Here is a 26,725-nt window from a genome sequence, read left to right as displayed (position 1 = left end):
GTTTGAGGCAACCCTGAATTTTCTGGGACATAGGATAACGTATAGGATTCAATAGTCTCCTGCTGACTGTCTCCTCGCTTATGAACCTGAGTAAGGAGGAAAGCACTGTGTTGAAGTCCACAAGTCCTGTCCTTCCTAATCAATATGCACAAGAGTCAGCTTGCTGGCTTCTTTTTCAGAAAGGACCACTAAAACACATCAAACACCAGGAAGGAGTTCCCTGGTCTTTATCTTATGAAAGGACAGAAAATGTTCACCCGTAACACTGGTGACCTATTCCCTAAGTTCCTCTTTTAAGGTATATGTGACCAATGTTATTGTGATGACGGGTACCAATCAAAGGACTTTATTTAACATTTGAAATAAAGCTGAGAAAGAAAGTGGAATTTAGAATAATTACACTGTATTTTTTATATACGTTCAAAGATAAGTCTTAATTACCTCAGGGCATTATGCTTTGCCCATCTCTGCTCACATGGTATACACATGCCAACCCTGGATTTGGGGTAATGAAGAAGTACTGAAACCTTCCTCTCTGAAAGCATGGTGGAGAAAAAGGCTTCTAGTATCATGGATTGAGGTACTCCATGTCAAGGTCACTGACTCATTTCTAAATCTGGCAAATGTGGGGAATAGATTTGTGGAATGGGCATCTTGGCACTGATCTCAAGTGTGCCATGGAACTGATGTAGAGAGATCCTTAAAGTACTACCTGCACGTAATATTGACCTAGATAGATTCAGCTTCTTCAGACATGCCCTTTGCTCTCTCTCTTTTCTCTCTCTAAAAGGGGCCCTGTGACTTCTGTTGTAGTCTGAGAGGGCATTTTTTAAATTCTGACAGATTTTTCTGTTGTCCAAAAAGAAGGTAGGGAAGGATAGTCCACAGTCATCTGAAGTAACACGTATACTATTTCTGCTTTAAGCCTCCTTACAATGAATTTCCTAAAACACTATTTGGTGTTGACTATGATGTCCTATCTAGACCAATGCAGAGAGACTTTTCGGAATGCCATTAATCATGAAGATTCCTAAGGACATTTCCAATGTGATAGTACTCCCAGATATAGTCTTAACAACTACATTATGTCACATTATGCCACTCCTTTGGGGAGGACATGTTTTTATGTATTTATTTTCCTGGTATTGTAGCACTTCATAGTGGTCATCAGAGGTTATCAATCCACTCTGCTAGCTGCATGGCAAACAGAGAATAACATGGTCTCTGTTATAATGAACTCTCAGAAACTAAGATTCAGACAGACAAAATCTCTCAAGATCTAAGTTTCGGACAGATTGCCATTAAAAGGAATTCCACAGAATCATAGGACATTTATACATGTCCTCCAGGAGATGGAGAGAGGGGCCGATTTACTTAAAGCGGCTCTGAGAACCGCTCTAGTTAAAGTGCCTGGAGTGTCACATGTAACAGCATTGGGGATGTGCGAAGCTTCAGTCCCTAATTCAATTTGGCGGAGATTCAGCCCAATTCGGTGGCTGAATCTCTGAATCTCAATCTGAATCGAATCAGAGGACCCTTTAATCTCTATGAATCGAATCGGAACCCTCTGAATCAATTCAGAGGCATTTGGAAAGATTTGATGATTTGGACATAGGCACAGCTTTAAATGTTTTTTCTAGATACCTCTAGGTACCAGGTAGCTTGTGAATACTGCAATGTTGGGGCAGGTGGAGCATCCCACAGAACTGTGTCGGGGGGCTCCCCAATATGCTTGGTAGCAGTCCAAGAAGTGGACCAGAAGCACTTCTGGGTCTGCCGGGGAGTGCACAGGGAGGCCTCCCCTCCCCCCCACCCCCCGCAGCTTGGCAAATGGTGCCTCCTGGGTCTGGGGGGGGGCATGCAGGGTCCCCCCGCGACCAATCACTGAGCCTGCGGGTGCAGAGGGGGGGCCCAGTGCGCTCCCCAGAGGACCCAGAAGTGGACTGGAAGTACTTCTGGTCCACTTCCAGGTTCATCACCGAGCATGTAGAGGGGCCCCCACACTCCTGTGGGACACTCCATCCATCCCAGCATCACAGCATTCATTAGCTGTGCCTGATACCTCAAAGCATGTAGAAAAAACATTTAAAGCTGTGCCTATGTCCAAATCACTGATTCTCCAAAGCAGCATTTCATTTTCAGATTTGGATTCGGCTGAATCAAATCAGGGACAGTGATCCAAATCAACACATCAAATCACTGTCTCCGATTTGGGCTGAATCTGAATCTAATAGGGCCCATTTTGCACACCCCTAATCAGCATCTCTACATTGACAAATGGTGGTGGGGCCACACACATTGAATGAAATTCAGTTAAAATTAATGCCTCTGCTGACATTTTTCAGCAGGGGGATGCTCATATACATGATACTGGAGTCTCCTGGAGCACAGTAATTACCAGGCTCCAGCAATCTCAATTAATCAAGTCTGTTCTGGCAGCAGCCTTGATGCATGTGTGTAGGCTCCCATAGGTTTGGAATAGACCTCGGTGTCATCTGTTACAAACCCTTGCTGGGATGCTATTCCTAAATATCTGTCAAATGTGTATCCACCCTCCTGTTGAAAACCTCCAGTGAAAGAGATTTTACAACTTCCCAGGGTAATTTCTCTATCTTACTGTTCTTATAGTAAAAAATCTCCTGCCCGCCTCCCACTCTGAGATCTAGTCTAGATCTACTTTGCTACACTTTAAAGCTATTGCTGTGTTCTGCCTTTCTCAGCAAGGAGGAGCAGTTGTTTTCCTTCTCCTTTGTGGCAGTCTTTTAAATACTGGAAAACTTTTCATGTTTCCCTTTAATCCAATTTTATCCCAAGTAAACATGTCTAGTTTTCTTAATCTTTATTCAAACAGCTTTCCAACCCCTGTATTATTTTCTTGCCTGTGTAAGGACTATCTCCAATTTCCCCACATCTGTCATATTTTTTAAAGATAATGTCCATGACCTTGTGAACCTTGTTTTTACATTATCATGAATGACTTTAAAACAGACCACTTTAGAAATGACATTACTATGTAAATGTCAACATAACAAGGAAATGATGCAATAAAAGGTAAAGTGAAATTGGAAGGAACTGACTCCTATTGCCTAAAGGATACCTATGTATTTCTTTCCCAGGTGGCGTATATATGCATTTGTAAAATACTACTTCAGTTGAATGTGCTTTGCTTTCCAATAAAAGAACTGTTCTGTCCATATGTACAAGTGTGTTATAAGCTTTATTTTAGAAAACAAAAAGGTAAGATCTTGTGAATGCTGCGATGCTGGGGTGCATAGAGTGTCCCACAGAAGTGGGGGGGGGGCCCTGCGCATGCTCAGCAGTGAACCTGGAAGTGGACCAGAAGTAATTCTGGTCCACTTCCGGTCCACGGGAAGCGTGCTGGGGGGTGGACCCTAGACCCCCCGGCTCAGCTATCGGCCCTTCTAATTAACTGGACAGCAGGGTATTACTTGTAAATACAAGTACAAATACAAATACTATCCTGTAGCTCAGTTTTTTACTCCTCATCACTGTATGTATAGATGCTGCACTGGGTCAACCTCATGCCCAGTCAGCCCCTCGGCAGCATGTTGAGCTAGCTCAGAGCAGCCCCAGGCAGTCAGGCTGACCCCCCAGGTCCCTCTCAACACTTGCATCCCAACTCTTCTTAGGGGCAAACTAAGAGGAACTAGACACATGAGCTTCTGCCCTAGGACTTTGTTGCTGTGGTTGTTGATTTACTGATTTGCTGTTGGTATACTGTTGATTTATTGGTAATTCACAATTGTCAACACAATTGTTACACTTGTGACTCATTATCTATGATGACAGAATATTTTTTTCAGTCTTCATCACTTTCCCTATGGGACTGCAAATTTGATTGTACTAATCACGTTGTTTTACCATTCCCAAATAAACATTTACACTTCTAGTTTGGTAATTCAAATGTCATCTAGCCTCTATGTCAAGGGAGGGATTGCTATTACATCTGTGAAATAAATATTGAATCAGGGGTGATATTCTCTCTCTCTCAAAGGAAAGACAAATCTATGGATGAGAGACCGGTGCCAAGGTGCCCTTCTGGAACACAAATTGTTTTTTACAAAAAAGTGGAGAGAGGAAAAGGATAGTGGAACTGCTCCTGATCAAGAGGTAAACTGGGATTTCTAACTGTTTTAACACAACTGCAGGCACCCAATGAAAATAAACTTTTCAGTGTTTCTCATCTACTTTCCCTTCCCAATGTTATGCTCTCACTGGGTAGGTTTGTGAACACTTTGCAGACATAGTGCAGTCAGGAATGAATCAGTGTTGTACTCTTTTGTATCCATTTTCCAATGAGCTGTGCTCTCTGACTACTCAGATGTCAAGTGAGTTGTAGTAATAATGAGAATCTTGGTGTAGGATCAGGCCTTTAGCAAGTGAAAAGACCTCAGGAAGTGTTTAATATTCTTCCTCCTGAGGTATCTCCATGGCATCTCACAAGCAGTACTGAACTAATTTTCATTATACCTAGCTCCCCTCCCCAGTCCTCTTCCTTCTGCACCCCACCCCCACACTCCCATCCCACTAACAACACATAGACTTAAATGGGTGGGGGGGAAGAGGGGGAGTGAAGGCCATATTTTGGAAGATATTTAGGAGTGAAAAAGGTATACAGAGGATTCTAGTAGAGTTTTCAGAATTGCCAGAGGTTGTGGTTTCAGTTGGGTTCTGGTTTCATTTAGTTCGTTTTTTAAATCACAATGGAGACCTATATGTATGTCCAGGAACCAGGAATCCCTCTATAACTTTTCTGATTTCTCAGGGCTCCATTTCAAAACTACATTCCGGTGCTTAACTCCTCACACTGGGTCCGGGTGTGAACAAGCTAGCACTTATCTCTTCATACAGAGGCCAGGCAGGGAGCATAACTGAATGTCATCCCTCCAGTCCTAACTACCTTTTTTACTCACTCTTCAGATTTTCTCTTCCTTTTGGCTTCTTTCTGCCCAGGGGCTTAGATCTCTTCTAAAAGAAAACTGGTATGACACAAAATGATTTTCATGTGTAGGGAAAAAGAAAAAAATATATTTCTCAGCTTATAAACCAACTAGTTCCATCAGGTTTCACAACTAGAAACTATTTTTGTTTAAGTATTCCCTTAAATGTCACTTCCCAAAAATTAAATATGATTTACATGCGTTACTCATTTTTGCTTTGTGAGATCAGTTTGACACTCATTTTTCAGAACTACTCTAAAATTAAGAGTTATCTTACTGTAGCAGTCATGTCAGTGTTTGTCTCCAGATGTTGAGACATGCATGTTAACACAGCGTACTTCTTATTTTAATATTGAATGAAGCTTAAAGAAGAAAATTTAAGATCTAGACACAATACCTAACCTGAAATTCTAGTACCTTTTTCCTACAGTTTTCACAATGAATACCAGTATCTTTTCTTTAGTTTGACAAATATTATACATTTGAGTAGGAAGTGACAGCTCTGAAAGAAAAGGCAGAATAAAATGATTCAGGTGCTAGAACTGGAAACATGTATCCTCTAAAAAGGCTAATGTGGTATTTCTTCGGTTTCCTTAGGAAGCTACCATGGAAGACACAGGCTGGAGAAATCAAACAATTAATACAGAATTCATCCTTCTAGGATTTGGGGATCTCCCAGAACTTCAGACACTTCTCTTTCTGGCATTCCTCATGATCTATTGTGTGACTGTGTCTGGGAACATTCTCATCATAACATTGGTTGTAGCTGATCAGCATCTTCACACCCCCATGTACTTCTTCTTGGGGAACTTGTCCTGTTTAGAGACTTGCTACACTTCAACCATCTTGCCCAGGGTTCTGGCCAGCCTGATGACAGCGGACAGACCCCATCTCTGCTCAAGGCTGCATCATTCAATTTTTTTTCTTTGCTTTTCTAGCAGCTACAGAATGCTACCTTCTAGCCATGATGTCCTATGATCGGTATTTAGCAATATGTAAACCACTGCATTATGCCACCCACATGAATGGTGGGTTCTGCATTCGGCTGGCAACTGGATCTTGGATAAGTGGGTTTATAGCTAGCACTATTACAAGCATTCTCATGTCACAATTAACATTCTGTGGCCGCAGGGAAACAGACCATTTCTTTTGTGATTATCCTTCTATTATCCAGCTATCCTGCAGTGATACTCACCTCCTGGAACGTACAGTTTTCACACTTGTCTCAATATTCACTTTGCCCCCATTTTTGTTAACAACGCTCTCCTATTCTTTTATCATTGCCACCATCCTGAGAATCCCTTCCTCTACAGGCAGGCAGAAAGCATTTTCCACTTGTTCCTCTCACCTCATTGTGGTAACAATATTTTATGGGACCATCATGATTGTGTATTTGTTTCCAAAGGCTATCATGCCAGAAGACCTGAGCAAGGCATTTTCTGTGTTCTACTCTGTTCTGACTCCCTTGGTTAATCCCATCATCTACAGCTTGAGAAACAAAGAAGTGAAAGAGGCCCTGAAGAAGTTTATATGTAAATATATGACTTCAATAGGAACTCAGACATCTCTTTCTTCTTCATTTACATTTCAATAAATAGACACCATCTAAAATGTGGAAGATTGGCAGAAACTGTGTTTATCCAAGCTCTGCTCACATGACACACCTGAAAAAAATAAATAATGTTCTGGATCTCAGTGAAAACTGTTTTTCTTCTCAGTTTTAGGTTGGATAGTTGCTGATTGATTATTTCCCTCATTTGTAGACTGTCCCTAAATAAATCTCTCCATGTGAATAAGAGTAGTTCAAGTTGAAATAACACTGAGTCATTTCATTGCTAAAAGGCATATACGTCAATATTTTTAAATAAACTGTAATTCAAGTCTAGCTTTTCCTGTTCCAATGAAATGTTCCTACATTTTGGATGAAATATGACACTTTAGTCAAGAAATGAAATATTTATTTAAAATATTGTTTTAGTTTTTGCTTTTTATTTATATATTATACAGTGCAGTGAAAAGACAATAAAACCTCATTCTGTTGTGAAACTCTGCCTAGGCACTTTCATGGCACTTATGCTGGTATACAAGAGTAACAGAAATGTTGGATAACTTCACCAAGTCCAGGGAGACTTACCTCTGAGTGCATGAGAGGTTAAATATACCAATGGATGTTTGGTTGCTGTTTGTCAGCATCCATCCTTGAGCAGGTGTTGGCTAAAGAAAAAAAAAGACTTTAGCTGTTCTCCCTCTGTGAAAGAGTGAGGTGCCGTTACAGTCTGCAACTGCCTAATCTTCACCTGTAGAGCAGTTTATTTGTCTATGTCTAATGTATAATTGTTTATTGTTGCTTTTAAGAAATAATGTCTGCTTCAAACAATTGAGAGCCTGGGAATTCAATCTTTAATTCAGCTAATACTCACATTGACTTCAGTGGTATTAAATCAATAGCTGTGCAGGAAACTCAGGGAAAAGATCTGCAAAAGAAAGGGCTAATCATCTGACTTAATGGGAGGACTGTGATAGATGAAGAAACCACAGCTGGAAATTGTCAAGAAAATCTTTAACACACGTAATCAAACACTTATAAGACAATTTATGTCTTCTGTGTATGGAAAAAAAAAAATCATGCACATAAGCCCTAAATGGAGCTTATCAAAGGCACTGTTGAAAAGGCACCATGTTCAGACAATGATGCCTAAAAGAAATTTTATCAATTAGAGTACAGTCTCACTTTACATGGACCAAAATTAATTCCAAAACATTAACACGAATAGTTTTTCATTTGAAACATTTATTTTGTTTTACACCATAGTTTAATGAATGTTAATGTTAAGATAAGTATTCCATTTAATTTGATTCACAATATAAAGCTTAGTCATGTCAAAATTTCTCAATTTTAATATATGAATATATATTATTTTTATTTTTTAAATAAATGTTCTCCTCCTATCTGAATGAAGATGAAAATTAATGAAATACTGGAATCAGGATTAAATTTCCACTTGGACCAATCCTGGATGCGCAAGCAAAGTCTATCCCATCGCGGAGGAAAGGCAGCAAAAAGGCACAGCAGCCCCCATGGCTCTCCAGGGAACTAGCAGACCTTTACCTTGGGGAAGGTCTTGTAAAAGATAATCAAAGAGGCCATCCTATAAAGGGTAGCAGATGGCAATATCCTGAGGGATACAAAGTATGGGTTTGTTGCGGGTAGGTCATGCTTGACCAATCTCATTTCCTTTTATGACCAGGTGACCCATCACCTGGACAAGGGAGAAGAGATTGATGTCATATATCTTGACGTTAAAAAAAGCCTTCAATCTGGTATCCCATGATCACCTCTTGGCAAAACTGGCTAACTGCGGCCTCGACCTCACTACGATCCACTGGCTGGGGAATTGGCTCCACAGCAGGACCCAGAGGGTGGTGGTTGATGGAAGTCAATCATCATGGTGTCCTGTGACCAGTGGGGTCCCTCAGGGCTCTGTCCTTGGGCCTTTACTTTTTAACGTCTTCCTCAATGATGTAGACATTGGTCTCAGAAGCGCGCTGGCCAAGTTCGCCAATGACACCAAACTCTGGGGTAAAGCATCCACACCGGAGGACAGGAGGGTGATCCAGGCAGATCTTGATAGGCTCATGAAATGGGCAGATGAGAACCTGATGGTGTTTAACACTGAAAAACACAAGGTTCTCCACCTTGGAAAGAAATACCTGCAGCGTGCTTATAGGCTCGGCAGTGCTACGCTGGCTAGCACTCCAGATGAAAGGGACTTGGGGGTCATGATTGACCACAAGATGAACATGAGCCTTCAATGCGATGCTGCAGCTAATAAAGTGAGAAAAACACTGGCTTGCGTCCATAGATGCTTCTCAAGCAAATCCCAGGACATCATTCTCCCATTGTACTCCGCCTTGGTGAGGCCACAGCTGGAGTACTGCATCCAGTTTTGAGCTCCACAATTCAGAAAGGATGTGAAGAAGCTTGAGAGAGTCCAGCGGAGAGCCACCCCCATAATCAGAGGTCAGGATAACAGATCTTATGATGAGAGGCTGAGAGCCATGGGACTCTTCAGCCTGGAAAAGCACTGACTCAGGGGTGATCTCGTGGCCACCTATAATTTTATTAGGGGTGTTCACCAGGATCTGGGGGAACATCTGTTCACCAGAGCACCCCAAGGGATGACAAGATCTAATGGTCACAAACTCCTCTGCAACTGTTTCAAGATGGACATAAGGAAGAACTTCTTTACTGTTCGAGCCCCCAAGGTCTGCCACCAGAGGTGATTCAAGCACCCACTTTGAATGCCTTCAAGACACTTTTGGATATTTATCTTGCTGGGATCCTTTGATCCCTGATGACTTCCTGCCCCTGGGGCAGGGGCTGGACTCGATGATCCTCTGGGGTCCCTTCCAGCCTGAATGTCTATGAAATCTATGAAATCTATAAAAAGATAAACATCTTTCTATCACTATGAACTACAAGCAGACAGACATTAATGCTTATTAAACCAGTAGAAATCTGACTAAAATGTACCAGGAGGAACCAGGTATTATGCTGTACCAGTACTTCCCAAATTACCTCTGTACACCAGTTATTCTACAGCAGCCCTTGACAAAGGGCTTGTTGGTCCTTTGGCACCCATACCATGGCTCCAAGTGGCCACTCTGTGTGACTTGGGCCCAACTTCTGTTCCTCAGAGTCACAGGTAATATGCAACCTCACCAATCTCCTTATTTCCAAGCATGAAAGTGTGTTAGCCTTTTTGTGCCATGCTCCTCAGTGACACAGCTGAAGCCAGCAACAGCAGAAGTTCACATATCTATTTGGATTGCATTCAGTGTATGAGACAAGCCAACAACAATAGTGAGCATATTGTGGCCAAAATAGCAACTCGGGGACATGGCCAGCACTGGCAGCACAGCCATTCAAAGATGAAGATCCTGAGGCTGTAGTATAAGAGGCCTCAAGATTGCAACCATATCTCTAGCACCTACAGGGTGATGAGCACTTACTCAGAGGAGGTCTCACACTTCCTTGCTGGCAATGACTCTGCCTCACGCCACTTCATGGACAATAACAACATCCAGGCTTAAGCTCTGAGGGAGGACTCTGATGCCACCCAGGACAAGGAGGAGGAGGCCTGTCTTCTGCCTGCCTCCATGACAGCCCAGAAATAGGCATAGTAGGGCAAAGTACTTTTCAGAGTACTTCCCACTTCTTTTGACAGGGAGATAATGGAGCCTTACCATCTTCTGCTGCAAGATGGACATTGAAAATGGGGTAACACAGGGCTGTCCACCTTGGAGCCCATGAGGAATTAAATGATGACCCAAAAAGCTTTTTGACATGGCTGCTGAAGCTGCCACATTGGCATGGATCTGGAAACCAAGGCCTGAATATTGCTGCTGGTGGTCTCCTGCCCAACCCCTTGCCGATAACCAAATTCAAGGTCTTCAGACACCATTGCCTGACTAAAATTAATGACAGGGGGAAAAAGGGGGCAGGAGTGGCAGCATTCATCCCCTGACTTCACAAGCCATGTTGATGCAGAGGCCCCAGGAATAGTGAATGCAAGCATCATGCTACAACTGAAGTGGTGTCTTCAGATGACAAGAAGACTTGCAGTCCAGATCTGTCTTTCAAGAAGCTTTGTGGACTGAATTCAACCTAAGAAGTTAAATGAGTTGCACACCCCCGACACAGAGCAACGCAACCCCAGTGCAATCTGGCCATGAGGTTAGGAGTCAACTAAAGTATTTTTCATTTTCTCTTGATGGTAGCTGAACTGGACCCCACAATGCTGTCTTCCCCTCCAAATGCTTAGAAATCGATTCCTTGACAATCTGCTCCATGATTTTTCCGGGGCCTGAGGTGAGGCTGACTGGTCCATGTTTCCCTGGATCCTCCTTTTTCCCTTCCTTGCATATATATAGGCACTATATTTGCTCTTTTCCAATCATTCAGGACCTCTCCTGATTGCCATAAGTTTTCAAAGATGATTGTCAGTGGCTCTGCAATCACATCAACCAGCTCCCTCAGCATCCTCGGGTGTATCCCAACCAGCCCCATGGACTTGTATATGTCCAGCTTTTTCTAATTGCCCCTAACCTGTTCTTTCACTACTGTTGATTGCTCACCTCCTCCCCAAACTGTGCTTCCAGGTGCAGTAGTCTGGGAGCTGACCTTGCCATAAAAATCAAAACAGACAAAAACGTAGTAACAGATATTACCAGGTTTAGAGTAAGACATGGCAATATCCCTTAAAAAAAATTAAAATCCAGAAGTAAGTGTGTGTGTGTGTGTGTGTGTGTGTGTGTGTGTGTGTGTGTGTGTGTGATCTTAGCTCTGACATTTGAATCCATATATGAGGTGATGAGGTAAGACAGAAAGTTCACACACAAAGTACTTGAGGTTTGAGGATACATTTTAAAATGAGATCATGTTAAGCACATTTAAGACTTGAATGACAACAAGAGAAGGCTCATTAGTGAATGCTATGTGCCCTCTAGGTTGATTAAAGTTATGACACTTCAGACAGGATTATCTTTGAACTGTGCTATCTAGCTTGAATTCAGTTAACTTTCTGCTGTACAGCTGAGATAAAATGACCAGTTTGTGGTCCTCCAGTATCTGAAGAGGCACTGCTGCCAGGTGGACTAGTTGTCATCCAGGACTCTATGGCCCTAGACTGAAAGCTGGGGACAGCCAGGCAGCAGGGCAGCAGGAGGGGAAGGGACAGGAGTGCAGGAAGGGGAAGAGCAGGGAGAGGATGAACAGGGAGCTTCCCGGTTGCCACCTGCTCTGTTCCCTGAATCATTCCCGTCTACATCCATATCACCCACCTACCCAATCCCCCCTGCTATACAGATCACCATCCTGCTGCCCTCATCAGCCAGAGAATGGCAGTGGGGCAGGGGGCAATTCCCTCTCCCTGTCTGCTTTCAGGCTCCCTACAGTCTGCACCACACTTGCATGCTTGGATCCAGACCACACTGGGCCCCACGAGTGAAGGGGAGGCAAGTGGGAGAAGAACTGCTGGGCAGCAGGGGCTGGCGGGGGCTGGAATTCAGCATATGGGGCTGGCATGGGCTGCAGAGAGTAAGGGAGGAGGCAGAGAAGAGAACGAAAGAACCCCCCCAGCCCCCAGTGCCCCCAGACCTCAACTCTCTCTCTCTCTCTTTCTCTCTCTCTCTCTCTCCTTCCCTCTCTCTCTCTCTCTCTCTCTCTCTCTCTCTCTCTCTCACACACACACACACACACACACACACACACACTGCTCCCATACCCTCTCCACCCTTGTCCAGAGGTGGAAAGGGTATCAGGGGGTACAAGGGCAATCCAAATGGTATAGGTGTCCCTTCTTTACCTCTCCCCTAGCCAATGCTGTGGCCTGGGAGCTGGCAAGCAGGGAAAGCATGGAGCAAGCTTGCAGCTCCTAGCTATACCCCTGATCACTAGCTCTCCTGCAGCAGGTATGAGCAGTGAACCTTAAAGAGGGCATTAACGCTTGGCATGTGACAGACCAAAAGCATTTATTCTCTATAAAACCACCCTCAGATGCTAATGGGAGCTTTGGGGTATTTAACTTGGTCTTGCTCGCCACCAGGTTCAGGTCACAGATTCACAGAAGTTTAGCACTGGAAGGGACCTTGTGACATCATTGGGTCCAGCCCCCCACTGCTCTGGGCAGGAAAGACTGCTGGGGTCAAATAACCCCAGCCAGGTGTACGTCCAGTCCCACTTTGAAGATCTCCAGCGTAGGTGCCTACACTACCTAAATTGGGAGTCTATTCCAATTCAGATGGTTGTATAAAGGGCTTGTGTATATCATTGTCAAATCACAGAGACAATATTTCTGTTTTCTTTTGCTTTGCAGGGCATATGGAAAAGGAGGGCTTGTATAATTGTTATTGAATGAAGAGCTGAGAGCAGGCAAGAACCTGGAGCAATGTGCTAGCTGTTACAAGGCCTAGTCCTCAGGATGGATGAGAGGAATGGGTCCTCTGACTTAGAGACCGAAGTAACCCTATGGGTGATAAGCATTTAACGATTTCAGTTTCTTAGGACATTTAATTATGAGAATTCCACCAGAAAATGTCTTCCCCATTTCCAAAACCCTGGTCTGGCCTGTTCTTAATAAGGTGCTATGTGAGAGGTGGCAATGTGTAATGACAACATGGTGGCCTTTAACGTCCTCCCTTGCAGAACATTTCCAGAAAAATACTTAGTGCAACAGTCTCATGACATAGAATAATGTTTGAAATCAGTTGGTTAGGTACCGTTGCCTCCTCTTGAACTTTGACCAAAGCGTCACTTTCTACAATGGTCCCATAAGATGGGTAGTGTTATGTATAGGAACAGCGTTAACAGAAATTTAAATAAATACTGTTATAATAAATACTGTTAAATACTGTTAAATACTGTTGTAATAAATACTGTTAAATACTGTCTATTCCATTATAGGACACAGATTTTGGTTCCTGCATATTAACTCAAAGTTTCAAATAACCAGCCCATTTTCTTATTTCTTTAAGAGAGATTTTGGAAACTCCTGATTGTTTTATTTTATTTTTTTTTTTTTTACCATTGAGAGCAGGAAAAACCAATGATTTTAAGAGGCCCACACAATCATGTCTTTTCAGTGTATGTAATTTATTGTTTTCTAGAACACAAAAGTCATCTGTATTCTTCAGGAAAAAGATACATGTATTCGCCCAAGATGATCTCACCCAAACACATGGCACCTTAAATAGATGAATACTTTAGTAACTGTGTGATACAGGTAGATGATCAAGAACTGGATTCTTCTTACACTCATTAGGTTTGTTTTGCCTTGAATGCCCTGGTCTTCAACTGAGTTGCTTGTAATTCATACTGGCTTTATGGAGAGGGGAATCCAGCCCATTGACAGTGATGAAGTTCTCAGTGATTCAAATGTATGAACTGTAGAAGAAAGCATTGCACTTATCCAGCCTCACTTGCACAAAGACCAGGAGACTCCAAAAGAGGAAAAATCTAAGACATACATTGGAAAGTGGTATTTTTTTTAAATAATTCATTTCTCTCACTATTGAACATTATAGTCTAATTTCTTTACAGAACATTGCTTGTTTCATCCTAAAGCCCAAGAAAATGATTAATCTCAGTTGAATTATGATTAAGCTGATCATTACAGGTTGCTTACCTACCTTCACTACATACATCTCAACTATGAGTTCGGCTTTCTAATACCCATATTCTCTACAAACTATTGCTTACTATCTTCATCAGGCAGATTCCCTAAAATACAATATAGTTAAAATTATTTTCCCCCCACTGAAAACAGTCCAAATTTCATATCACCTTAAACTGGATGGATATGCAAACTGGGCCCAGTATTCCAATAATATTCCCACCAAGATTTTGTACAGTTCCTCTCTTTACACTACTAGAAGACATAGGAGGTTTACCGCCATTGACCGACTCTAATGAAGGCTTCTGTCTTTGCTTTAGTTTGTTTCCCCATGGGTGGAAGGGAGAGAATCTGAGGCCTTTAAGGGAAGAATACACATGCTCACATTTGAAAATAATATATTCATTATGTAGAAACTTCTTAACCGAACAATTTCCAGCCTATAGTTTTCTTGACAGCAGATTTCATCTCCTTGTTTCTCAGGCTGTAAATAATTGGATTAACTGTTGGAGTCAGTACTGTATATACCAGGGAAAAGAATCGCTCTTTGCTCTGAGAATGGACTGAAGTGGGTTCCATATAAACAAATGTTCCTGACCCATAGAACAGTGAAACCACGATTAGGTGTGAGGAGCAAGTGGAGAAGGCCTTACTTCTGCCCTCCGCTGAAGGTATTTTGAGGATAGTGGAGATGATGAAGACATAAGACAAGAGGATAAGCAAAAAGGGGACCATTATGAGGAGAACAGTGAGAACAGTAATAGCAACTTCATCTGTGTGGGTGTCAGTAGAAGCCAGTATCAACACAGCAACAATTTCACAGAAGAAGTGGTGAATTGTATTAGCCCCACAAAAGGGCTTTGTAAATATTGAAACAGTTTGGCTGAAGGCTACCAAAGTACCAATGGTCCATGCAACAGCAGACAATTCAGTACAGACTCTCTGGTTCATGCTGAGGGTGTATTGCAGGGGGTTGCATATGGCGACATAACGATCATATGCCATGACAGACAGGAGGGAACACTCTGTGATTGCAAATAAAATGAAGAAATACATCTGAACACCACAACCCACAAAGGAGATTGTCTGGGTCTCTGAGAGCAAGTCCACCAGCATCTTTGGAATTGTTACTGAAGTGTAGCAAACTTCCAGGAAAGATAAATTCCTAAGGAAGAAATACATGGGAATGTGAAGGGCAGGGTCCACTAAGGTGACAATAACTATCAGTGTATTCCCTAAGAGGGCAAATATATAGAAGAGCATCACTAAGACAAAAAGTAGCACTTGGAGTTCCTGGAAGTCTGAGAATCCCAAGAAAACTACCTCAGTCAAACATGACTGGTTGGTTTCCCCCATTTCTTCAACAGGCTTGAATTCTTCAGTGGCCATGGTTCCTGTGAAAAAAGTGAGACACATAGTTGCTCTGATGTATTCTCAATTAATCTTAATGAATGGAGACCGGTTTTTAATGGAAGTACAGATGTGAAAAACACATTTTGGGATGTCAGACTGATGTTCCATCTGACCCAGTATCCTGTCTCGGACAATGGCAAAAGTGCACGCTGTACATTGAATCAGGTACTAGGGCTGTGAGAAGCTTCAGGTGCTGATTGATTCGGAGGAGATTCAGCCCACTTTGGTAGCCAAATCTCCAAATCTGAATCGAATCAGGAGACCAATAAAAAGGTCAGAATTGATTCAAAGCTCTCTGAATCAATTCAGAAAAGATTCAGAGAGCTTCAGAGTTTTGGGCAGTCCCCTCTTGCTGCCTCAGGGAGATGGACCCGGACTCTGTGCTGGTAAGTAAGGGGCAGAACAGGAGGGAGCTAAGAGTGGGGAAGAGACCTTGAGGGAACCCCCACTAGGCCCCATCCCCTACCTGTTCCCTCATCCCCCTTGAGTACCCCCCAACCCCCACCCACTCTCCCAGCTCCCCCCCTCCCATGGCTGCCCTGCCCAGCCCAGCTCCTGGCTCTTTGAAAAAGAAAAAAAAAAAGCCCCCACCCACCAGATGCTGCCAGCAGGGGGCAATCCCTGCTGAACCCCACTGCCCGTGCTGCATGGGAGGCTCTGCCATGATCCCTCCAATCCCCCTTCTCCCAGGACCGCCCCCCATCCCCCGCCATGGCTGCCCCACCAGGGCACAGCTCCCAGTTCTTTAAAAAGAAAATATCCCCACACTCATCAGCTGCTGCAGCAGCCCTGGGGCTTCTGGGGGCTCATGACAGCCCCCCCTTGGAGTGCGGGGCACTGGGGGGCAACAGGGATTGCCTCCCCACTTGGCAGGAGCCAATGAGACTGGGGGTTTAAAAAAAAAAAAAGAACTGGGAGCTGGGGCTGGCAGAGCAACCATGGAGGGTGCTGGGAGAGTGGGTGGGAGTTTGGGAGCTCATGGCAAAGACCCCCATGCAATGCAGGTCAGTGGGGGGCAGGATCCAGTGAGTTTGGGGCTTTTTTGTGTGTTTTTTAAAGAGCTGGGAGCTGGGAGCTGGGGCTGGGCAAGGCAGCCATTGATGGGGATGGGAGAGTAGACAGGGGATGGGGTCTGTCTGATTCAGAAATTCAGCAGATTTGGTGAAATCAATTCAGGACAGTGATTTGAATCACCGAATCAAATCACTCTCCCTCAAGTCCAAATCCACAGCAAATACTAACCACTTCTCACAGGCCTATCAGGTACCTTTAGAGTGATCGATCCCATACCCAATACCCTCCCTGGCATCCACCATTTATTGGGTTAGAGATGTCAGAAGAAACATCTCCAGACACTCTAGTAGCCATTAATATATTTATCATCCGCAAATTTATCCCTTTATGACCACCCCCTTGTCAATGAATTCTATAGGTTAACTACATGTTGTATAAGAAAATATTTTCTCTTTTTCAATTTAAACCTGTCAGCTACTAATTTTGGAAAGTGCCCTTTGGTTCTAGTATTCTGGGCCTTGGTGAGCATCAGTTCCCTGTTCACTTGGTCAATGTTCTTCATGCTTTTATAGACCTCTATCATATCACCCCTCCACCTTCTCCTTTCCAGACTGAAGAGTCCTAGCATTTTTAGTCCTTCCTGGTACAGCAACTGCTCCAAGCCCCTGATCATTTTGGTTGCCCTTCTCTGCACCTTTTCTCAGATGTGAGGGCCAGAACTGTGCGCATGGTATTCAAGATGTGGGTGATGTTATAGTAGTGATGACCCAGGAATTATGTAAGAGGCAATATTTTTTAGGGTAAGATCTTTTATTGGACCAACTACATGGTTGGAGTACAGTTAGACAAGCTTTTGAATGCAGTGCATTCCTTATCAGATCATCAGGGTATTTATGTTATGGGAGATAGTAAGACTCCTATATCTACATTTCCAAAGTATTTTTTTAAAAAAGGTAACAAAATCTGACACACTTAAAATGTATTAATTATTAATCTGTTACTTCCTTCTAATACTTTTCTTTTTATTAATTGCTACTTAGATATGACCTTGAGTACTGATGGATGCAACATTCACAAGGTAGCAAGTATCCTTACTAGCCAGTTAGACAGATAGTTTGATTATACATATATTTAAGGCTGAGGGAAAAAAGATAAATCCAAATTTATTTTCTCTCATTCGTTTTTTTAAATCAATTACGTTACTTTAGGAACTCATGCACTGCAGCAGTGTTCTGGCAGTCACCAGTTAATATATTGGAATCTCATATGTGCCCATAGAAAACCCTGAACATCTGACAAAGTTGGCCATTGCCTACAAAACCCCCTACATCTCTGAACTAGTTAACTTCTAAAGCAACACCCTGCCCTACCTTATACATGGAAAACCCAAGAATCCTATGCTTGCTCATCCCTTACATCAGCCAAGTGAATGGGACATTACCCTAAAAAAGAAATGGGTAAAATCTCTGTGTACCCTTCTGGCTTGGCTAACACTGATTTTGATGCAGTTAGCCAACTTGAGATATTTCCCAGTTAAAGTGAACTGATGATGGATCTGAAATGATTAGGGATCATCCGTTCATTTTTGTTAACTTAATAGTCCCCTACAGGAACAAGCACAAATGTACAAACACGGGATTTCATTCTGCATTAGTAGCCTTTTATTTGACCCAACCCATTTTTTATACATAGATTCTTGGTCTTTTATACATAGATCCCTTAAGTCTTGGAGTCTCTGATTAGGTATTTAAGAACAGGATACAAGGCTTTTTTGTGCTAGCTCCTTTAACAAGTTGTACACACTAATCCATCACATACAGGTTAAAGCAGATATGTTGACAATAAGAAAGACGCGCTAAAATCACTTAGGAAGTTTACTACCCTGACTACTACACACAACTCCAAATATGCTTCACAGCTATGCAGAAGAACTTCAGAGAAAATTAGAAATCATCTACTTCACCTACTCTACTCCAAAAGAGTCCAACTCAGGAAGGAAATCACCATATACTACAACAACTTAAAAGACAGAAATCCATGCATGTTCCCTGACAATATACAGTGGATACAAAGAGACTACGAAAAACTTTCTACAGCATTCATCCTACATAAAAAGAAGAAATGGAACAAATTACTCCAAGAACAAGCTCCCCAGCCACAAAACAACCATCAGAGGAACAACACCAACACCTTACAACATTCCAACCTCAGACTCAATGAAACTGAAAGCAGCAACCAACCCACAAATATTATCAATCTCTCCACACACATGCTTACCAAAACTGAAAAATCTGTCCTTTCTAAAGGCCTAAATTTCTGTCCAGAAAAATACCCTAATAAAATACTTCAATGTGGAGAACTAGAAGAATTCTTTCGACGCCTGCGCTTCAAAGAATATTTCCACAACCAAACTGAACCCACTCCTAACAACAACTCATCCTCTGACAACATTCAGGAAAGGATCAATGCCAAAAAGCCCCAAAAAACATCAGATTGGACACCTCACAGTGGACAAAACCCTAACCTTGACCGCTACATTGACTGCTTCAGGGAAAGAATGAACAATGAAATAATCAACAACACACGCCACCACAACAACCTCTCTCTACCAGAGAAAAAGGCAATAGAATCTCTAAGATCCAACCACCAAATAGTAATAAAACCAGCAGATAAAGGAGGAGCCATAGTCATCCTAAACCGTGAGGATTACATAAAGGAAGCCAACAGACAACTCTCTGACACCACCTACTACAAAGAACTACAAGAAGATCCTACTCCCCTTTTCACCAAAAAAACTCAACAATACCATCACATCATTTCCATCAAGACTACAAGAAAAACTACAGACCTTGATCCCCCCCGCTACCTAACCCGGGGACTTTTTACATGCTCCCTAAAATCCACAAACAAGGGAACCCTGGCAGACCTATCATATCCAACCATGGGACCCTAACTGAGGAAATATTAAGTTTCGTTGAAGCAATCCTAAAACCTCTTGTCACCCACAGAGCAAGTTTTGTCCAAGACACTACAGGCTTTCTACGGAAACTTCAAAACATAGACCACCTTCCCAGCAACACACTCCTAGCCACCATGGATGTTACCAGCCTATATACCAACATCCCACACCAGGATGGCATCCAAGCCTGCCTTACATATCTAGAGGAACAAGATTACAACTCAGAATACAGACCCAAAGATATTATTGACCTTATACACTTCATCCTCACACACAACAATTTCACTTTTAATAATGAACACTTCCTCCAGATGATGGGAACAGCTATGGGCACTAAAATGGTCCCACAGTATGCCAACCTTTTTATGAGCCACCTGGAAGAAGACTTCCGCAAGAACTGCACCATCAAACCCTTGCTATACTTAAGATACATCGATGACATCATCATTTGGACTGAGAACCTGCAATCTCTGATTGAGTTCCATCAGAAATTCAACAGTCACCATCCCTCCATCCAACTTTCTCTAGAATACTCCAGCACCAACATCTCCTTTTTAGACACAATGATCAGTATCCAGAAGGGTAAAATACAGACCACAGTATACAAGAAACCCACAGAGCAACATACATATCTTCACAGAACCAGCAATCACCCTAAACACACCAAAAAAGCTGTGATATACAGCCAAGCCCTCAGATACTACCAAATTTGCACTGAAGAGAACACCTAGGATTGCCACCTCACCAATCTTAAAAAGGCTTTCACCCAGCAAGGACACTCCTCCAGAGAGGTAGATCGCACATTTGAAACCACATGAAGAACTTCTACAATACAGAAGAAACCCCCCCACAAATCGCACACCGCTGGTTATGATGTATCACCCCTCCCTTGAACCTGTACAGAAAATCCTCAAAAAATTGCAACCCATACTAGACAGAGACCCTATTTGTAAAAAGATCTTCCCAGAGCCACCCATCCTAGCCTTTAAACAAGCACCAAACCTCGCCAACCTCATCACCAGAAGCAAACTTCCTCAAGCCCAGAACACACCAAAAGGATCCAGACCGTGCCAGGACAAGAAATGCAAAACATGTCAACACATCTCCACCACCCCCACTATTACTACACCCCACAACAGAGCCATCAGCATCCCAGGATCTTACAGCTGCACCTCCAAAAAAGTAATATACCTCATCCAATGCACCAAATGCCCTGATGGAAAATATGTAGGAGAGACCAAACAACAACTGCACACCAGAATGAATGCACACTGGAAATCTATTAAAGACAGAAATACCCAATTACCGGTGGGGGCACATTTCTCACAGGTGGGCCACTGTCTCTCCAATCTCTCAGTCCTGATCCTCAAGGGAAACTTACACAATACTTCCCAGAGACAAGCCTATGAGCTCCATTTCATCAACCTCCTGGATACCAGAGATCATGGACTAAATATAGACATTGGATTTTTGATACATTATAATCTGCCTGGCAACTGACTCCCCAGCCCAGCCCCTGGCTTCTTTCCTTTTCATTCCATCCAGGAAGAGCACACACCAACTGCTGAAGCTTCCTTAGCCTGACGAAGGGTTTTTGAACCCAAAAGCTTGCTTAATAACTTTTGTCCAACTATTTGGGTTGGTCTAATAAAAGATATCAAATTCACCCAAGGAACCTTGTCTGCCTTAGGAACTTTAGGCACTTACCTCCTGTGGCAGATCAAAGGGATTGTGGTGCATAAATTGCTAAAAAAAACCCAACCCAAACAGTGAATCCCATTAATATAAACACACTTTTCCCCCCATGAATACCTTTGTAAATCCAGCACTGGGTAGTTAAGCTAATGAGAAAACATTGGAAAATATGTCCATATATTCAGTTAGTAAATTAGCATTAATTCCCAACACTACTAATGATAACTTCATAATTCTGCTTGTACCGTGGCCTGGCACAAGTGGCTAGAAGATGTTTTCTCTCTTGCCTCTGGAAGGACAACCTGTTCTTCAGTCTCTGAGACTGATGGTGTTTAAAGTAATTGGCTACAAAGATAAAGCTTTAATTTCTTTGGAAAACCTCAAGAGAAATAATAACCAAAAAAGAGCATGTAGTTCTGTCCCATGGGTTGTAATGCCCTTCTACTCCAAACTTGCAGGTTTGGATGGATGATTTTCAAAAACAAGTAAGGGCTATAGAATCTCAAGGCTCAACTAGTGTGCTCCCATGGTGCGTGCAGTGATGGTTTGACACAACCCTGAGTATCTGAGTCTTCCCTCCACATAACATTGAATTAAGGGTTCCTAGTGATCAGAACATGGTCCATCAATCTGGTATAAACATCTCAGAATGGATCTATCCCTGATGGACTTCAACTAGGTGCAATTATAACAGAGGTAATTTTGGGCTTCTAATTCACTGGAAAATATTAGGACTATTTTTAATGCTTGGGTGTCACATTGTAATTAATGCTCAGTGGACTAGGACATAATTAGCAATTATTTTGCTCAGAAAGCAGAAAACCTCATTTTAAGGATTTCTCACCTAGGGAGAAAGGTGAGAAAGGGATTTCTGACCTCTTGATTTTCTGCAGTTTTCTAATTACCAAGCCACAAGTTTGGGATAACTAAGTGGCTTCTCCAGGGCACCTCTGCATGCTGAATCACTGAACTTTGTATTTGCTGCTTAATATGCAACACACAAATATAACATTTGTATTGCTTTCAGAGAAATATAAACACTTTTTATAAGCATGAACTACATGCAGACAGACATTAATGCTTCTGAAACCATTAAAAATCCAGCCAAAATATATCAGGAAGAACCAGATATTATGTTGTAGCAGTACTTCCCAAATTACCTGTGTACACTTGTTATGCTACCACAGCCCTTGACAAGGTCCTACACTTCCCTACCATGGCTCCAAGTGGCCATCCCATGTGCCTCAGTCCAAGCTCTGCTCTCTCAGGGTTATAGTTAATATGCAACCTCACCAATCTCCTTATTTCCAAGCATGAAAGTGTGCTAGCCTTTTTGCGCCATGCTCCTCAGTGACAGTTGAAGCCAGTAGCAGCAGAGGTTCACATATCCATTTGGATTCCATTTGGTATATGAGATCAGACAACAATCATAGGTTCTACCGTATCTGATTCCAGGAAATCCTCTAGCCATGCCAACAGCTGGAGTAGGGAGATGGTAATGGAGCTGCTCACCATCTGGGTTGCAGATCAAGCAATTAGGTACTTAGAATGAGTGACCAGACCCAGGTCATTTCTGTGCATATTGCTGCCAAGAGATTAGCTCAGGCAGCATAGCCACTCAAAGATGAAGATCCTGAAGTTCTAGTATAAGAGGGCCCAAGATTCCAGTAATATCTCCAGCACCTCCAGGGTGATGAGCACCTACTCAGAGGAGCTCTCGCACCTCCTTGCTAGGAATGAGTCCATGTAGCCCCACTTCATGGTCAGTAGCACCATCCAGGCTCAAACCCTGAGGGAGGACTCTGATGCCACCCAGGATAAAGAGAAGGAGGGAAATCACAGAGATGATCCCAGGCGTCATTCAACCCTCTGATCAATATCCCATGGTCCTCATCTATGTGGGAATGCACGATGCAGCTAGGGGCAGCCCGGACTGCATCATGAGAAATTACAAGGCTCAAGGAGCCAAGCTCAAGGGGACAGGGGAACAGGTAGTTTTCTCTTCTATTCTTCCAGTGAGCAGACATGGGCAGCGCCATGAGGCATGCATCGGTGAAGTCAACCGGCAGCTTTGGAGCTGGTGTTTCCAGGTGGGCCTTGGGTTCTTGGACCATGACCCACATTTCCACACAGAGGACATGCTCGGGCGGGATGGGCTTCATCTCTCCCTGAAAGGGAAGCATGTTTTTTGTTCCAGGCTGGCTGAGCTTTAAAGTAGGTTTTCTGGGGGATGGGGATGCAAAGGAACATGAGGACACTTCACCATCAAGCCAGGTGACGTGCACAGGTAGTACCCAGGTAAGTGACAGGGGCCAGGGCAGGCTTAGGAACAAGGGGGTGACACTTGCACCTACAGGAGGCCTCACGTTCCTCTACACAAATGCTCAAAGCATGGGGAATAAGCAGGAGGAACTGCTGCTTTTTTTGTGCAGGGGCCGGGACTCCTCCACCAAGATTTGGGATGGACTCAGGAGAGACTCCGCCAGGCCTAGGGTCAGGGAGTTAGGGAACTTCTGGAGGGGCTGGATGTGTTCAAATTAGCAGGTCCAGATGCTCTCCACCCCAAGGTGTTGAGGGAATTGGCAGGGGTCATCGCAGGGCCCCAGCACAGCTTTATGAGCACTTGTGGTGCTCCGGCCAGGTGCCGGATAACTGGAAGAGGGCCAATGTGGTCCCGTTCTTCAAAAAAGGGAGGAAGGAGGACCCATTAGTCTTACTTTGATCCTGGGGAAGCTCTTTGATAAGATTATCAAGGAACACATCTGTGAAGGGCCAGCAGTGGGGATGATGCTCAGGGGCAACCAGCATGGTTTCATTAGGGGCAGGTCCTGTCAGACCAACCTGATTGCCTTCTACGGTCAGGTCACAAAATGATTGGATGCAAGTGTCGCAGTGGATGTAGTCTTTCTGGACTTCAGGATGGCCTTTGACACTGTCGTCCATCCCATTCTCATTAAAAAGCTAGGTGACTGTGGCATTGATGCCTACACAGTCAGATGGATAGCAAATTGCCTGAGGGGCCACACTCAGAGAGTGGTGGTGGATGGGTCATATTCGACCTGGAGGGATGTGAGCAGTGGAGTCCCCCAGGGCTAGGTCCTTGGGTCCGCACTGTTCAATTTCTTTATTAGTGACTTGGACGAGGGGGTGAAAAGCAGCTTGTTTAAATTCACAGATGACAGCAAGATTTGGGGTGAGGTGGGCACACTAGAAGGGAGGGACAGGATACAGCTGGACCTGGACAGGTTACAGAGGTGGGCAAATGAGAATAGGATGGGATTCAATCCTGACAAGTGCAGGGTGCTGCACTTGAGCAGCAAGAACCAGCAGCATACCTATAGGCTAGGGAACTTTCTTCTCAAAAGCACAGTGGCAGAAAGAGATCTTGGAGTCATTGATTCCAAGATGAACATGGGCCACCAACACAAGGACATGGTCAGTAGGGCTAACCCCACCTTGTCGTGCATCCACAGAAGCATCTCAAGCAGGGCCAAGGAGGTGATCCTCCCCCTCTATGCGACACTGGTCAGGCTGCAGATGGAGTACTGCGTCCAGTTCTGGGTGACACACTTCAGGAGTGATGTGGACAGCATTGAGAGGGTCCAAAGGAGGGCCACTCGAATGATCTGGGGACAGCAGGGAAGACCCTATGAGGAGAGGCTACAGGACCTTATCCTGTTCAGCCTTTACAAGAGAAGGCTGAGAGGGGACCTGGTGGCCATCTATAAACTTACTTGGGGGCACCAGTGGAGAATGGGAGAGACCTTGATCCCCTGAGCGCCTCCCAGAGTAACAAGACATACGGACATAAGCTGTTAGAGAGTAGGTTCAGACTAGACATTAGAAAACACTACTTCACAGTTAGGGCAGCTAGGATCTGGAATCAACTTCCAAGGGAAGTAGTGCTGGCTCCTACATTGGGGGTCTTTAAGAGGAGGCTTGATGATTACCTAGCTGGGGTCATTTGAGCCCAGTTTTCTCTCCTGCCCAGGGCAGGGGTCGGACTAGAAGATCTGCAAGGTCCCTTCTGACCCTACATCTATGAATCTATTAATCTATCAACTTGCCCTCCTGCTAGATTGCAAAAACCCAGACCTAGTGGGGCTCATGGAAACTTGGTGGGATTCTACCCATGACTGGGCAGTGGACATTGAGGGCTACAGGCTGTACAGGCAAGACAGAGCACCTTGGGGAGAAGAACCAGCAGCATACCTACAAGCTGGGGAACTCCCTTCTCACAGTGCAGAGGCAGAAATCTTGGATCTTGGAGTCATTATTGATGCCAAAATGAACATGGGCTGCCAATGTGGGGATGCAGTCAAGAAGGCCAACCACACCTTGTCATGCATCTATAGATGCATCATGAGCAGGTTGAAGGAGGTGATCATCCCCCTTTATGCAACACTGATCAGGCCGCAGTTGGAGTACTGTGTCCAGTTCTGGGCGCCACACTTCAGGAGGGGAGTGGACAACATGGAGAGGGTCCAGAGGAGGGCCACCCACATGATCGGGGGGCAGCAGGGCAGGCCCTACAAGGAGAGGCTACAGGACCTGAACCTGTTCAGCCTCCACAACAGAAGGATGAGGGGGGATCTAGTGGCCGTTTACAAACTAGTCAGAGGGGACCAGCAGGCATTGCGGGAGTCCCTGTTCCCCCAAGCACTACCAGGTGTGACTAGAAATAATGGTCACAAGCTGGCAGAAGGTAAATTCAGACTAGACATCAGGAGGCGCGACTTCACTGTCAGGGTGGCTAGGATCTGGAACCAACTTCCAAGAGAAGTGGTGCTGGCTCCTACCCTGGGGGTCTTTAAGAGGAGGCTAGATGAACACCTTGCCGTACTCTTTCCTGTCATGGCAGGGGGTCGGACTTGATGATCTGCTCAGGTCCCTTCTAACCCTACCAGCTATGAAACTATGAAACTATGACAGAGCAGGGAAAAAAGCAGAGAGGGGTGTAGCACTCTACATCAAAGAGCTATACATGTCCTCAATGATTAGGATGGGGTCAGAGGAGGGGCAAAATGAGCCACTCTGGGTAAGAATCACCAAAGATGAATATACCTCCTCTGCTCGTGCTTGTAGGGAGGCAGTTAGACGGGCCAAAGCTACCATGGAGCTGAGGATGGCAACCCAAGTAAAAGACAACAAGAAATTGTTTTTTAGATATATAGGGAGTAAAAGGAAGGCCCAGGGAGGAATAGGACCCCTGCTAAATGGGCAGAAACATTTGGTGACAGACAGGGGGGACAAGGCTGAACTCCTCAACAAGTTCTTTGCCTCAGTGTTCCTAAGTGAGGGGCACAACAAGTCTCTCACTGGGGTTGTAGAGAGGCAGCAGCAAGGCGCCAGACTACCATGCTTAGACCCTGAGATGGTGCAGAGTCATTTGGAAGAACCGGATGTCTTTAAGTCGGCAGGCCCGGATGAGCTCCACCGAGGGTGCTGAAGGCACTGGCCGACATCATTGCAGAGCCACTGGCGGGAATATTTGAAAGCTCATGGCGTAC

General features: G+C 44.0%; 1 protein-coding gene and 1 pseudogene across 1 annotated transcript; one reads left to right on the top strand and one right to left on the bottom strand.

Annotated features, from left to right (window-relative positions):
• Nucleotides 1–6,947, top strand: part of LOC109280960 (olfactory receptor 2AP1-like) — a 29,704-nt pseudogene extending 22,757 nt beyond the window's left edge.
• Nucleotides 6,948–14,554: 7,607 nt separating this feature from the next.
• On the bottom strand, nucleotides 14,555–15,490 carry LOC102568729 (olfactory receptor 10A7-like). Its single transcript, XM_006276913.4, has one exon. The coding sequence runs from the start codon at nucleotides 15,488–15,490 to the stop codon at nucleotides 14,555–14,557; it is 936 nt and encodes a 311-aa protein (XP_006276975.3).
• Nucleotides 15,491–26,725: the final 11,235 nt, after the last annotated feature.

The sequence above is a fragment of the Alligator mississippiensis genome, chromosome 7 (genome assembly GCF_030867095.1).
Source record: "Alligator mississippiensis isolate rAllMis1 chromosome 7, rAllMis1, whole genome shotgun sequence".
NCBI lineage: Eukaryota > Metazoa > Chordata > Crocodylia > Alligatoridae > Alligator > Alligator mississippiensis.
Note: the sequence above shows the minus strand (reverse complement) of the source record. Positions and strands in the feature narration are given on the sequence as shown.